This window comes from Simochromis diagramma, unplaced genomic scaffold (assembly GCF_900408965.1).
Source record: "Simochromis diagramma unplaced genomic scaffold, fSimDia1.1 OVJJ01000602.1, whole genome shotgun sequence".
Taxonomy (NCBI): domain Eukaryota; kingdom Metazoa; phylum Chordata; class Actinopteri; order Cichliformes; family Cichlidae; genus Simochromis; species Simochromis diagramma.
This window is the reverse complement of record NW_024387040.1, coordinates 10,348,745-10,363,268: the sequence shown is the minus strand read 5'-3', so window position 1 is coordinate 10,363,268 and position 14,524 is coordinate 10,348,745. Positions and strand designations below refer to the sequence as shown.

Genomic DNA, 14,524 nt, shown 5'->3' with positions numbered 1-14,524 from the left:
ATCCGAGGAACTGAAAACCCAGTAGATTTGTTTTAGGATCTAAAGGCAGTGTATCAAATCTACAGGAAAATCATTAGTATTTGTATGTTGTGTGGCTAAAGTTATCATTAGCTTTGACAGTAAGCCCAGATTTATGTGATAATAAAAGCAGTGACCAGAGGCAAACAGACGAATGTTTAGACTGATTTAAAACCATTAAAGAACTGGGAGTGATTTACTGTGCTTTCATGTCGCTGTTTGAACCTCAGTGCAACCTAAGCTCTGTTTGGTTCTCTCCTATTATCTGTGTTCACTGCACGGCTGTATTTAAATAAATAAATAAAAAACGAAATTAAAAAACTGCTATCTACATTTCCACTTTTTCTGTTCCTGGTGCCAAACAATGTAATGAGTATCAATTTGTGATTGACATGCTGCACATTAACTACATGTTAACCACCAATTAACTTTCAATCCACTTTTCAAGCTGTCAGTCTGCACTGGAACAATGATGATTTTAAAGCCATGATGTAATCTGACAAAATCTCTTCGCACAAAGGGTTAAAGACGGTGGCTGTGTTGTGATTCTGGCTATTTTTACTCTTTAAAGGATCAAACGAGGAGAACATTAGAAGCAATACTGTATCACTGTCTGTGTTAGCTGCCCTTTGATCAAATGCGTCTCCTGCTGCTATTAACTGCTATTTACTGGAGGTGGTTTGCATTTGAAACTATGGAAAGGGGAATGGGACATTTGTAAAAGGGCACAAGAACAAGGGAGTTTCAGAAAAGCTTAAAAGAAGAATGTTTCTTTTTTAGGGAAATAAAATGCTCGCATTATCTTGCTAAAAATGGAGAATGAAGCATCATCCTCACTTGTTTAATAATTATTCAATGTAAGATTTTATGTATCATTTAAACCAGAAGCACTCACATCATTCTTCAGTCCAGCATCACCACTCAAACGTTTACAGTCTGGTGTGGCTGCATTTAAACTCCGGTTCTTTTTCCTTTCGACAGCTACACTCAGATGTGGACAAAGGAGATGGCAAGGTGAAGTACGTGCTCTCTGGTGAGGGTGCCACCTCCATCTTCACCATTGATGAGAACACGGGAGACATCCATGCCACAAAGCGGCTTGATCGAGAGGCTCAGGCTTACTACACCCTTCAAGCTCAAGCTGTAGACCGACTCACCAATTTGCCTGTGGAACCCAGATCTGAATTTGTGGTCAAAGTCCAGGACATCAATGACAATGAGCCCAAAGTTTCCTGATGGACCATACCTGGCAGGAGTACCGGAGATGTCACCCTTAGGTAAGTTACTCTAGTTCTTTTACACATAATCGATTGAAGGTTAATAACCAAAGTGTTAAAAGTGATAGAACATTGTAAGTAAGAATTGTAAAGTAAGTTAAAAGTGGTCACCTATTAATGCAGTACACAGTGCTTTTCTTTGTGAACAGTGTGATAGTTTCGGTTCTCCATGAAGACCCACAAGAGCTAATTATCTGTACACCTGTGTGGAGTCTATGAAAAATTCACATCATGTGGAAAAGAAAAACCTGTATATTGGATGAACTATTATTCGTCCCTGCACTAGCATAACCAAACAAGTCATTTTCCCCCCTCTCCGCACACTCTTCAAGTCTCTCTCTCTTACTCTTGCTTTCTCTTTGACTTGTCCTTGCTCCAACATCTGCCTTTGATAATTTTCCACCTCACTGAATTCGTCTTCATCTCTCCCAGTGTTTAGGTCGTGAGGGGTGGGCGGAGGGGGGGATTTGGAACGTGTGCAATATTAATTTGAGTCCAGCATGTTCAGTTTGTAAGACTGACTACATACTAATCATACTGAATATAATTTAACCAGTATGAAGCCCTTCTTGTTCATGGGCTCCACATCAAATGAGATCCAGGTTAAATTACCTTGATTTGGGAATACCTCGGCCACAGCGCACAGGTCTGTTGGCTTCTTTCTCCTTTTCTGCTGTGATCCTGACGAATAAGGTCATGCATGCCTCGCTGTTCATTTTTTAAAGCTTCAAAAAGCAGGATGATGCACAAAGACTAAGAAACTAAAACCATTTCTCTTAGGCCACTCAGTAAAGCTTGCCTTTATTTTTATATATTCCATAGGTATCATGTAGCGCTAATACCAGCAGGTTTTAGCATAAACAAAATTTTAACTTGATGATTGCACAAGAGAAAAAGTCAACTCATCACAAACGGTTATATGTAGAACCTGACAGTCATGTTAATTAATCAGTGAAAACATTTTGATTAAAACCAAAAATGAAAAAACTCATCAATCCATCAGCATAAATCTTCTGGGAACCAAGGATCTCTGTACTAATCTGTGTCGCACATTAAGACAATTTTTGCTGATTTGTGACGCATCAGAGAGTAACCACTGCTGATATCACCGATCCTTCTGGGATTTAGGAATGTCCTGATCAGGTTTTATTGAAATACAACTAATAACTAGTGATGCTAGAAGCACAAGATTTTAAAAGCTAGAAAAAGGCTGCACATACTATCAAGCCCCCTCCCCACTCCCGATTCATTACCTTTTTCTTCTTCAGTGCTGACTTTTTTCCAGTCCTGTACATTTACAAGTCGAATAGTAATTGAGAATTGACTCCCTTGAATCCCATGGGAATACCCCAGAATTCCTGTAACCCCCACAGGATATCTGAAAAAAAGTGTGCTTCTACAGAACAGCTGACTAACTACAGTAGTCTGCAGATTAACAGACCAGCATTGCTATATCTAAAGCAAGCACAGGTAAAAACATTATACTGCACAATAATACCTCTCCTAAGGACTCAATTGATATTCTATTGATCACATTAGCATTTATTGCAACAGGTATTCCTTTTATCTGTTTAAAAAACACTCCTTGAGGGCGCTATCATATCAGCCCCTGTCTGTAAGTTGTGTGGTCAAGATTTCCTTCAAGGTTTCAGACAGGTCCTGCTCAGGTAAATGCAAATGAGTGGCAACAACATCCTGAGGCCACTCATCTTAGCAGGTGTGTTAGGAATGCAGTAAGAAAAAGTGACCTCCATATATCTAATGTCTAGAGCATGTCTGGTTTATACTGACCTAAAATTTAAAAAAATAATAAAATAAATAACAATAAATAAAATTAATATTTGGGATATTTAGGATTTAGAATATTTTTAGAGCTTGTTTTATTTCAGATATTCACATATTCACATATGCCAAAGCAGACCTCTAGGCTTAGAAATGTTGATGAGTGACTCATGTTTGAAAGCTAACTCGGGCAAACTTAAGGTCTGAATCAGGCTTGAAGGCCATAGGCATTTTTTCCACAAATTGGACTCAGAGTTCATTGCAGTACCTCCCAGTACCTTCCTGCTGAACATTTCTCTGAAAAACATCTGATCCTGATGAATACATTTCTGCCCAGCCATTACTTTTGCAATTCACTGTGGCAACACGGCATGCTTAGCAGCACAGTCACCCTTAACTTCCTCCAGCTTCACCTAGGGGTTCCCAAGGCACTCCAAGGCATGCTGGGAGCTGTGGTCTAATCACAAGTGAGCTGTGAGTGCTGGGATGGAGACTGAAATGAACCTGGGCGTCAGAAGACTGAAAAGGTGACCTGAGCTTTTCAGTTGATTAAAAATTACAAACACAAAGTTTGACATGATTTTATGCCTAAAGTGTAAAAAGTCATTTTATGTCAAATTAATTACACAATCTACACAACCTGCTTGAGAATGTGTTGGCCAAAGACTATCAACTTTTTTTCAGTCAGTAAATTAAATGCAAAATTTGTAATAAAACACCATAAACCCATTTTAGTATCATTGCTACCAAAAGGGTAATATGGAGTGGCGGTTTGTGACCTTTTTTCCCAGAGAAAATTGAGGAAATTCTGTACGTAATTAAAAAGAGTGAGCATCACACACTGGGTAGCATCACTGAAACGCTGTCAAGGCTGTAAGTAGGAGTGTTATTGTGCAAGCTGTAACTGCAGGCAGGTGGGCGAGAAAGCTCTGGGTTTGAATGCATTGTTTTTTAATATGTAGCGGACATGTTTCAGTTAAAACACGGGGTTAGATGGTTCATTAAATCTGCAATGAATTGTGCTTTTGGCCACTCAGGGGCACTTTTTACACTGATATGATACTTATACACTGCTGTACTGCTTTATGTCTGTTATCAGCTTGTGCTAGCATTTATGCACAGTCGTTTTTAGAGTGTTTTCTTTTCTTTTTTTCTCTTTTTGGAAGTTCACAGTGTACAAATTATGCAATGAAAACTCTGAGAATGAAGCACAGCAGTGAGCTTGTGGGCCAGATAAGCAAAATAATGAGCTGAAAGAAGCTAAACAGGAACATGGAGCTGTTGGGAGCTCTGGTGATAGCATTTTGTGGATTGATCACTTGGTTCGAGAACCCTTTCCCGTATGCTTTGCTGTATGTGATTGATATGTGATGGAGATTTTTATAGTTTTTACTTCGAGCAGTACATAGACAGCTGAGCAAACTCATTGCTGGTTAGGATCACCTCAGTGCTTCAAACATGCTTGTTGCCATGCAAATGTAAATTAGAAAAAAAAAACAAAGGCTATTTCCAGAGTGTTCAAAGTCAAAATGGAAATTTCAGAAGGCATACAGTGGCACCGGGAGCCGTTCCAAGGGAGGCTCTGCTTTGCTTACAGCACAGGCACAGAGATCTCCGAAGGATTACACAGCTGACTGTCAATGGGGGGTACAGAGCACAGGCTTAAGGAACCAGAGGATTAGAGTACGAGGGCTTTGAGTCTCGTGTCCAACCGGTGATAACAGCAACTTACTAGAAGGATGTATTCACACCAGAATTGGTGAGCTGCACGTTCCACCCGAGCACTTTATTTACTCTGCCAGTTCCCGTGAAGGTCTTCATCACGAGTTGCGAGAACAACAGGAGAATAATGCTTTGCCTCCCTTTTGTAAATATCTGCTCAAAGCAGTTATCAATGCAGTAAAGAACGGGAAAGGGCGAAGCACCTCCTGTCTTCAATAATTCCTTTATAGATGTCTTTAAATCATTAATGGTCACAGCTTTGCACCGCTGATGAATGGGTTCAATTTAGAGGAAATCATGAATTTAATTAATTAAAGTAATTAGAAGCAGTGCTCGTCCATGCACAGTGTGACCCTGTGGCCTGAGGATCTCTCAGGGCTTTTGTCTTAATCATGGCTGGGATGTCAAATAAAAGACAAGAGAGCTTGAGGACAGTTGGAGGTGTGACAATCGTAAGGCCTGGCTCTCTCCCGCTGCACAGCGAAAGGCCAAAGGAGCCGTTTGAGGGCTCATTACAAGCATAGAGAATGTAATGTCACCCCAAGGCCACAGCTCTTGAATTTACTACTCACCAGTCCTATATCCAGCTGTCACAGTTCCTGCCGAATTCACGAGAGCAGAGATCATGGATGGAATAGTCATTTTAATTCTTGAAATGAAAAAGGTGCTGCGGTTTTAGGGAAAGTTGATTTTTTTTTTCTTTCTTCTTTTTGTCACTGCAAGTGGAAGTGCTTAATTTGCGTGGTAAAAATATTCACTGAAGTACACACGCTTAATCTTTGTTAACTACAATGCAGCATATCTGTCATAACTGTTTTTACAAAGCTCTTAATGTTCACTTTTACTTGACAGTGACAATGTGTAAATTTGACACTATGATAATTATTTAACCAAGAAGTGTATCACATTCTTTTTTTTGTTCTCTCCAGCAACACATATTAGGCAGGCAAAATATTAGAAACACCTCTGAATATAACACAGTCTCGTAAAATATAATAAAACAGTGATGAAAACTGGACACAATGAAAATATGGTGGATATTATGGTAGTACAGCTGTAGAGGGAATGTAGGGAATGTATTTGCTTCCTAACAATGTTAAAACATGCATAGAAATCAGCAGGCACTCGGTAACTTTCTTTTAAAGTCTTGTAACTCATTTTTGCTTTTGTAGTTAGGAATAAATGTGAACCGAACTCTAATCAATAGTCCCTGCTCATCTGAAACAGTGGGGAGCAGGTGTGAATGTGCATGAATACAATCAACTTAATCAACTGCGGCAGCTTTGAGTACTCATGAAGGCATTGCAGAACGACTGGGCTTTAATGAAACATTTTAATATTGATTCTTCTAATATCCTGTATGTACTTCCACATCGCAGAATTGTTTCTGATGGGTTTATTTCACCTTTTCGAGTTAAATAAAAGTATATTTATATTCCTAAGACGGTCCTTCATTTGTACTAATGCAAAAGTTCCAACACACGTTTTGGGTCACTGTCAAACCTTTGCATTGTGTGCGTGCAATCGGAAAGTGGATATTGCACTTGACAGTTGCTTGCAACCTGTACATGCAAGTGTCTGAAGAATATTGGTCTCCGCTCCAGATTAAGCACGCCGCATTTATTTTCATTACTGGCAGATGACAGTTGCTCACCGAGAATACGGAATTGATTAGGAAACTTGTTTTGTACACAGCTGCAGGGGATAAATAACAAGGGTGAAGATCTGATCCATCACGTCGATGAAGATGGACAAATATTGAAAGGACACTGACAGGGGAAATTGAGTAGCAGACGACAGCCTGGTGGAGCTGAAAGAATCTGTTAGAATTTTCGGGGTGTTCATCAGTTTTTTTGCTCTTTCTCTCTGACATCCAGCTCACCCAGATGATATTACCTTTCATGCTGACAATATTGTTAGAACAGGATGTTTGGTGGACTCGCAGGGCAAACAAGCTGTTGAAAACATCTGAAAAAAAGAGGAAACTTTAAAAGTGCTCCATGCGAGTCCATATTGAAAGCTAATTTACGGCGGCGTCCACCACACCCTCTGTGAAGTGTTTTTAACTATCATCCTGTAATAAAGATTCAGACGTTGCCTGAGTTCTCTTTCATACAGTCATCCTTTGACCTTGGTGTTTTAAACTACCTGTAATATAACCTGTCATGACTAAGAGGTGATGATATAATCTAGGTGTCCTTCTACAACCAGCCTGGTGATAACTTCTCCAGCTTCACCAAGCTTTTTTTTTTTTTTTTTTACTGTTATATTGTTCACATCCAGGGCCAGAGCCTGTTAATTCAGCTTTATGGCCAGAATGGGGGACTCTAATCTTCAATTTCCGTGATCACTTCATTCTGTAAAAGCCTGTAAAATACATCTCATGTTAGAAAGTGAGATTTTTATTAGGATGTTTGCTTCAAAGTAAAATATCACCAACTTGTAAGACAGCACTTTCTGTTTGCTACAATACAGGCTTTGCCAGATATGTTCAGCTAGCCATTAAAGTGAAATATTCAAGCATCAGCTATTCATGTGACAAACTGGAAAAAAAAGCTACACTTGTGGAGAACGGTGTTTTTTCAAGGTTATTTTAACAATTTCTATTCTTGATGATTTCACCACTGCCAAGTGTGAGACTGATGTAGGCGTCAGCTTTAAGACCAACACTGACGTATAGTCTAACAGCGAAAAATAGCCTGAACCGTAAAGGTTGTTTTTGGTAATTTCACAATTTATTAAATGCCTTTTCCTCTCCATTATCAAATGGATATCAATTTTTCAGCATAAAATGACTTTGCCTGAAAAAAACAAAACAAACCTGCACCCATTTAATGAGCCCAGTTGGAACAACAGGGTTCATTTATACCATAATGAATGACCTATTGAAATTGATTGGCACTGATTGTCGCTGATTATGTTTTCTCTGTGAAATCTTCAGACGCTTTTCTGCTTTACCTCCCGAGCCACGGCTGTCAGCTCAAGTCACATCAACCTCGTTCAGTGGGCACATTTAAAGAAAAGTGCACAAGGAGTCGTGTGTGATGTCTTCTCGTTTGCCTTAGAGGAAGTGTGGGAGAGGACAATACTGTACTGCACGCAGAAACAACAGTTGTCAGTTGTCAGCAGAGTTCACAGTTGAGTTTGAAAACAAATGTCCTTCTTGTAGGATGAACGGAAGTTTGGGGATTTGAGGAGGGCGAATTCTGGGCTCTGTTACAAAGTGAGGCTTTATGTCTGGGTGTTTATAACTTTATCTGCAAAACTCCACTGGATAATGTAAGGTTTTTTGTTGTTTTTTTTAGAATCACAGTCAGAAAATGCAACTTTTATAACACGCCGAGTTAAGATTCTCTACCCATATCAGACTTTAGCTACAGTTTTTACACAAAGTGAATGCAATGGGATTCACAACAATAAAAAAATAACAAGAAAACTTGTAAATATTGCACATGACTGTGAATAAATTGTGGGGTTATTGTGCAGGAGCATAATCACATATTACATATGCATGCTGCAGCATGTAGGCCTAAGCACAGATGTACAAAGTCATTCAAATTTCCAATGAGAAGTGTAACTTATTTTTTGTAGAACTTTTGGCAATTGCTTTGCTCAAACCTGGGGATTTACAGATAAACAAGCATCTGTTACTCAACATTCGAGTCTTAGCCAAACAGGTTCACATAATGCTGATTGAGCCTGTCAGCTACAGGTTAATCTCTCTGTATTTCACTGTATGACAGAGCTTTAAATCGCAGGCATGAAATTTCTGCGCTGACATAGCGATAGCCACCATGCAACAAGGTCACCTCTCGCATGTGTCCTCTAGGCAGACTGCAAAGTAGTATATTAAGAACAACTTCATGTCCATTATGTCCACAACCGGTCTTGAATGGAGCATAGGAATTTGACATAAATCCTCCAGAAATTGTTGTAAAATTCTTTAATGTACTAGGTGTCATTGAATCCTAATTAGTACCACAGAGAGGTACAGTGCCTTCCAATGACATTGCTGCAGGACGACTTTAAACTCCTTTCTAAAGCAAAAAAAAAAAAAGTTGCAGTTTTTGGATTGCTGTGGGATGATGTGAATAGTAATTTAGCTTTGTCTTTTTTGATGGGGTGAAGTGCCTCTTTAACATGCACAGATGGGTTGCAGACCCCATTTGGCTGATGAATTAGAACAGATTGAAGTTACCAGGAAAGATGCTGCTAACTGATCTGCACCAGGCACACTGAGAAAAAAAATGGCACTGAAATGATCTCTACAGGCTTGGAGTTACACTTTAATCTTGCTGCAGCATCCCTGCAAATTATGGAAATAATTAAGAGTGTCAGTTGTTTTGCAAGAGCCAGTCAGATCAGGACCCTCTCACCACCATTACCACCAACCCCCCACAACTCCCTTCAAACTGAGTTGGTCACAGGGCTGTTGATATGATGACTGTTTCCACATTTAGCTCTGTTTGTCTTGGCTTCTTGATGTCGTCTTGGAAACTAATGAAGGGCTGTCTGCTCACAGGAACCATGGTAGTGCAAGTGGTAGCCACAGACGCAGATGACCCAACATACGGGAACAGTGCCAGGGTGGTTTACAGCATCGAACATGGACATCCGTATTTCTCAGTGGAGCCAAAGACAGGTAGGAACAGACAAAATCCGTGAATTCATCCTGCTGGTTTGCATTTGTTTTACAGATATTGCTACTGTGCATCATTTAATGAAGCTTTTTCTCTTAATATATAAAATAATCTGTCAAAGTTGAAACTGTTTTCATATTTCTGTAGGCAATGTCATGCACTATGCATCATGTTTTTAACTGCATTTATATCAAAAGTGAGGGAAGAGTTGGTGAGCTGTTTGCCTACACAGCTCAGCCACTGTCAGTCAAATGTGAGCAAACAACAACCACACAAACCCGATAACCAAATGTATTTTTATATTCAACTCCAGTTTTTATTTATTTATCCATGAATAATTCTGTACCAACAATAATACTTCACTCATGTGGCTTTGAACTCCTACAACGCTGTCAGAGTCAAGACTGACAATTTAAAAACCTAATCAGAATTAATGATGTAAAATCAGAGATGTGTTGTCTTTTTTTAGTTAATGCATTCTTCTTCCCTGTCAAAACCTGAATTTGGTGTTCATGTGTGTTATGCTGTAGTGGCTAATGAAGCCTTACCCTCAAGTGAGTTTTTATTTATTTATTGTGTTGTTGTTTTTTGCTTTCTCATTTTTTTGTTTTTCCTTGATGAATGTACTTTTAAAATCTAAATTTAGTTTTCAAAGTCTGTGTTATGTAAAGCACAATGATTCTGTCACGAAATCGGATGCACTTATTTTTGTAATTTTCACAAAACAGTGGCTACTTTGCCCACATGAAACATTCGCTTTTCCAAAGCTTTGTCTCTCTTTAAAGAAAATTTGACTGAAAGCTAATTGATGAGGATCAAGAGCATCAAATGTGTCTTTTGGTGGTGATTTGCTAAGTTTGCTCCTTATAAATTATTGAAAAAAAACCTTTAAATAAACTTTCAGGACATATTTGTAATTATTAGTAAACAGGGGCAGAGAACATGTATGAGAGATGGCAGGTAGCAGTTATTGTTATACTTACTTTACTATACTTAAATGTTGAGACACCCTTCATTTTGTTTCATATTTTGCCAGAGAAGTGCTAAATGGGTTTATTGAAGTGCAAATATAAAACAAACAGTATATAAGGCACAAACAGAGTTTATACAACTCTGATGAGCTTCAGCACAGTCTGCACTCTTTTAGTTTACTTGTAGTTTCTTTAAGTAGTTTTTAGGAATAGTGCTCCAGGCTTCTTGAAGGACATTCAGAGCTCTTCTTTTAATGTTGGCTGCCTTTTGTTCAGTTCTCCGTACAGATGATCTCATATTTCTTTAGTAATGTTGACGTCCAGGCTCTGGGGAGACCAGTCCATGACTAATCGTGTTCCATTATCATTACGCGTTTACTGCGCTGATATTGTCATTGCTAGTCTGAAAAATGAAGCTGTTGTCGATTAAATGCTTTCCAGATGGTATTATGTCACAGTAATACAGTATTATATGTAATACCATACCCGATGATACCTTTCTGTATTCATGATTTAATCAGTTTTGGCAAGATCTCCTAACACCACTGGCTGAACTGCAGCCCCAAACCATAAAAGAGCATCTACTATGATGGCTATAGACACTGACTGTTGTACACTCGCTCTCCTGACCTGATCTGTATATATTTGCAAAAAGGTGAACTAAAAAATTGAATTCATAACTCCAAAGACCCGTTACCACTGATTTTCAGTCCAGTTCTTGACAGTCACCTTTCCACTGAGACCGTTTCTGATGAGTAAGTAGGTGGATCAATCAAAGGGTCAGATGTATCTCTCAAGTCTTTGCTTCTTTTTGTTCCCAATTTCTAAGGACATGAGATCCAGTTTATACTGTTTATCTGCTGTAAATAGTTTTTTAGGTGTGCCACTTTTTTGGTACTCCACTAGTCCAGTTTCCGCAAATTGTTTAATGAGAATTTCACTCCATGCCGAGATATGCCAAGTTTTCAGCTAATAGCTCTTTGGAAATAGCGTGTTGGTGCAAAAATGTTGTTTTTTAGCCCGTCAAGGCATTTTTTTGTAGATTCAACCTGAGAAATGAGAACAAATTATGTGTTTTTGCGACAGGCTTGCTGGTAACAAAGTGCCTAAAGATACAATTTAAAATTGGTTCTTTTCCAAGTTGTCTGTTATGTGAAGCATTAAAACCCCAGAGTGTGTTGTATAACTGTGTGTGTTATTTCTCCTGAATTTCACTTTTCATATATATGCAAAGAAAATGAGTGTTGAAGGATATATACACCTGATTTTAGCACCTAGATGCATGTTTGCAAGTTTTGCCACTTGTTATAATAAAAGTAACAGCACTCAAAATAAAAAGAAACCATTTAAAAATTCGGAGAAAATGGATAAAGTAGCTTGAACCATAAGATGTGAGATAGTATGGTGACTTGTGGGGCATTTTATCCTGGGAAAGTGCAGCGGCAGCCCTCGCTACATCTTCATCGCTGGCTCATTAGCCACTGCCCTGCCGAGGCTCAGCTACTTCATGCAAAGCACTCTTGCAAGAAAACAGGAAAATATGGGCCATCCAGTAATACAGGCCTCATCCTCTGCTTCAAGAGCAACACATACACACATGCTACAATTTTATGAATGTAGTTCTAATTCATGAACTGCTGAGAGCCACTGCAATGCAGAGATTTCTGTCACTTATTTTTCACACTCGGTCAGACACAGAAATAAGAGGGATGCTCAACAAAACAAACTCCGCTGTGACCTGTAAGGTTCACTGTAAACATTCAATAAACCTAACCACCGGAAGAAAATGGAACGCTCCAGAAAAAACGAATGCATATCGCAAAAAAGGAAATAACTTCACACTGTGTTGGCATTATTGATGTGATGTCTTTGGAGGAAAATATGTTGGGTGCATCAAAATTCATCAGCACATTTAGCTGTGAAGCCTGCACAGTATCGCAGAATATCCATGTTGTTTTTCACTTTCTGGAGACCTTCAACTAATGAAGCCTCCTGCTGAAGCTTTCATTAGAGAATATTTCCATGTTACCATGTTTTCGGGTGAACATTTACATGTTTTATACACTCCAAATGAAAAAAGGAAAAAGAAAAAGTCCCTCATTGATACTCTAAGCTCCAGCAGTTTCTCTGGGACTACTCTGAAGCTGCGAATCTTTGATTATAAGTGGATCTTCTCATGTTGCTTAGAAGCTAAAACTTCTGTTAGCTAATTAATCTGTTAAAATGCTGTGATCACCTTCCCTCTAGAGGAGTTTTTTTAAGAACTTCTTGAATATATATTTAAGTATTTACTTAGTTCCTTACTGGTGGCATCCATAAATAAATGAATATGCTGTGTGTTTTGAATGCAATAGTTCAAATTTAGTAGTGAGCGGCACAGCTTTCAATTTTAATAGGCACTTGAAAGTAGTTAACACAGTGTAAGTAATCCCTCAGGTATAGTCTCAACATTAAAAATGTTTTGATGAATTGCAACAACCTCATTGTCTCATTCAGTTTCATTGACACGTTGCCAAAAATAAGTTTAGTTATGATTTCTGGCTCAAAGAAGCATGTAAAGCTATAAGAATAAAAATGTAAGTTAAATCAATCTAAAATGAATATTGATTATTGCCAATCTATCCATGTTCTTACAGAATTTAGGGTCACGGGGGAGGGGATGCATGCTTACGTTTACACCTATAGCCGATTTATAATCACCAATTAACCTAACGTACAGGTCTTTGCACTGTAAGAGAAAGTCAGGGTACATGAAGAGAACAAGTGCAAGAAAATGGGACAACATGCAAACTCAGTCAGCTGATAGTTTGAAAATAGAAGCTGCAAGGCAACAGCACTAACCACTGGTACACCATACTGGCAGCACTGATTATTGTTTCTTGAATAATCATAAAGCCTACATTAAATATCACCTTCTTTTATATCTGATTTAAGAAGATTGATGTAGTTAATATGTCTTCACAACTCTTTTTTAAGCCAGATGTTGCAATAAAACCTTGCCTAGCTAGCTTTGTTAGCATGCTGCATCTTTAAATGATTGTAACATTGAATGGTATGCTAATTTTGGCTAGCAAGAAACTTGAAATAAAACAACCTTACTAGAAACGTTAAACCTGCCTGTAGACCAAGTGATCCTTAACTCTGTAACATTTTAAACCAACAACTGAAACAAATGAATTACATAAATATTGATTAACAACTATTATGCATAAAACCTGTAGCTAATAAATTCCCCAGAAAATCTGTAGCTGTGGTCTCTCGAGCAGAGTAATAGTCCTAGCTTAATTCATAGTGATTTCATATTAATGGTCAATTTAAGTCCAGTATTCATCTGTGATTTACCTCCGTTTTATGTCCTCTAACTCCTGACAAAAATGCCAAGGCTAATGCCAGTGTTGCTCAGCTACTTGCTGACACTGGCTTTCTGTGTGTATTCGTATTGCAGGTTTTTAAAGCTTTTTCACTAAAACATCTGAACTGTGAAGTTGTCTGACTCTGAACTCCAAACTGCTGTTAGGAAAACATAAATAAAGAAGAAAGCTATATTCACAAGTACCTGCCAAGTGATTTTTAGGTTTAAGCATGAAAAGTTGCTTATTGCAGCTTTAAGCATAAAACTTAAAGAACAGAAAGCACACAGATAAATCCCAGGTTGGTACTCTTTCTGTAGGACAATGGCTGGTTTATTAAGCTGTCAAACAAGCATACACACACATAAGCACATACACCAAAATGTGCAGCCAGATACAGCCCTTGGGCCCCTGCCAGCACCTTGCCTTTCTGCTGCCCATCTCTGTCTGACCACGACTGATTATACTTGGCTCTCTTTTCATTCCCGCAGAAGGTGATTGGATCTCACGGTTATGAGATGCAATATTGGTGTCAGAATGGAATAGCGTGGATGGCCCTCAGAGAGGTGTGACTCCATGTGGGACTGGATGCAGGGAAGCATGAAGACATGTTCTCTTGTTTGACAGGGGTAACCTTAATAACAGCAGAGTGGAAAAAGATGACTTAAAAACTGTAACCTGTGTGTCAAGGGGGAAATCCTGCACTCTTTCATAGCAGCATTGTTGGTGTCTAGAAGTCTCTGTTGGTTTATTACACTTTCTTG

General features: G+C 38.7%; 1 protein-coding gene across 1 annotated transcript in view; it reads left to right on the top strand.

Moving 5' to 3' along the window:
- Positions 1 to 14,524, top strand: part of LOC120741312 (cadherin-7-like) — a 109,817-nt gene that overhangs the window by 41,258 nt on the left and 54,035 nt on the right. The window contains 3 exon segments of the mRNA XM_040044109.1: positions 1,000 to 1,239; positions 1,241 to 1,295; positions 9,322 to 9,441. Coding sequence (XP_039900043.1) covers positions 1,000 to 1,239; positions 1,241 to 1,295; positions 9,322 to 9,441 — 415 coding nt within the window.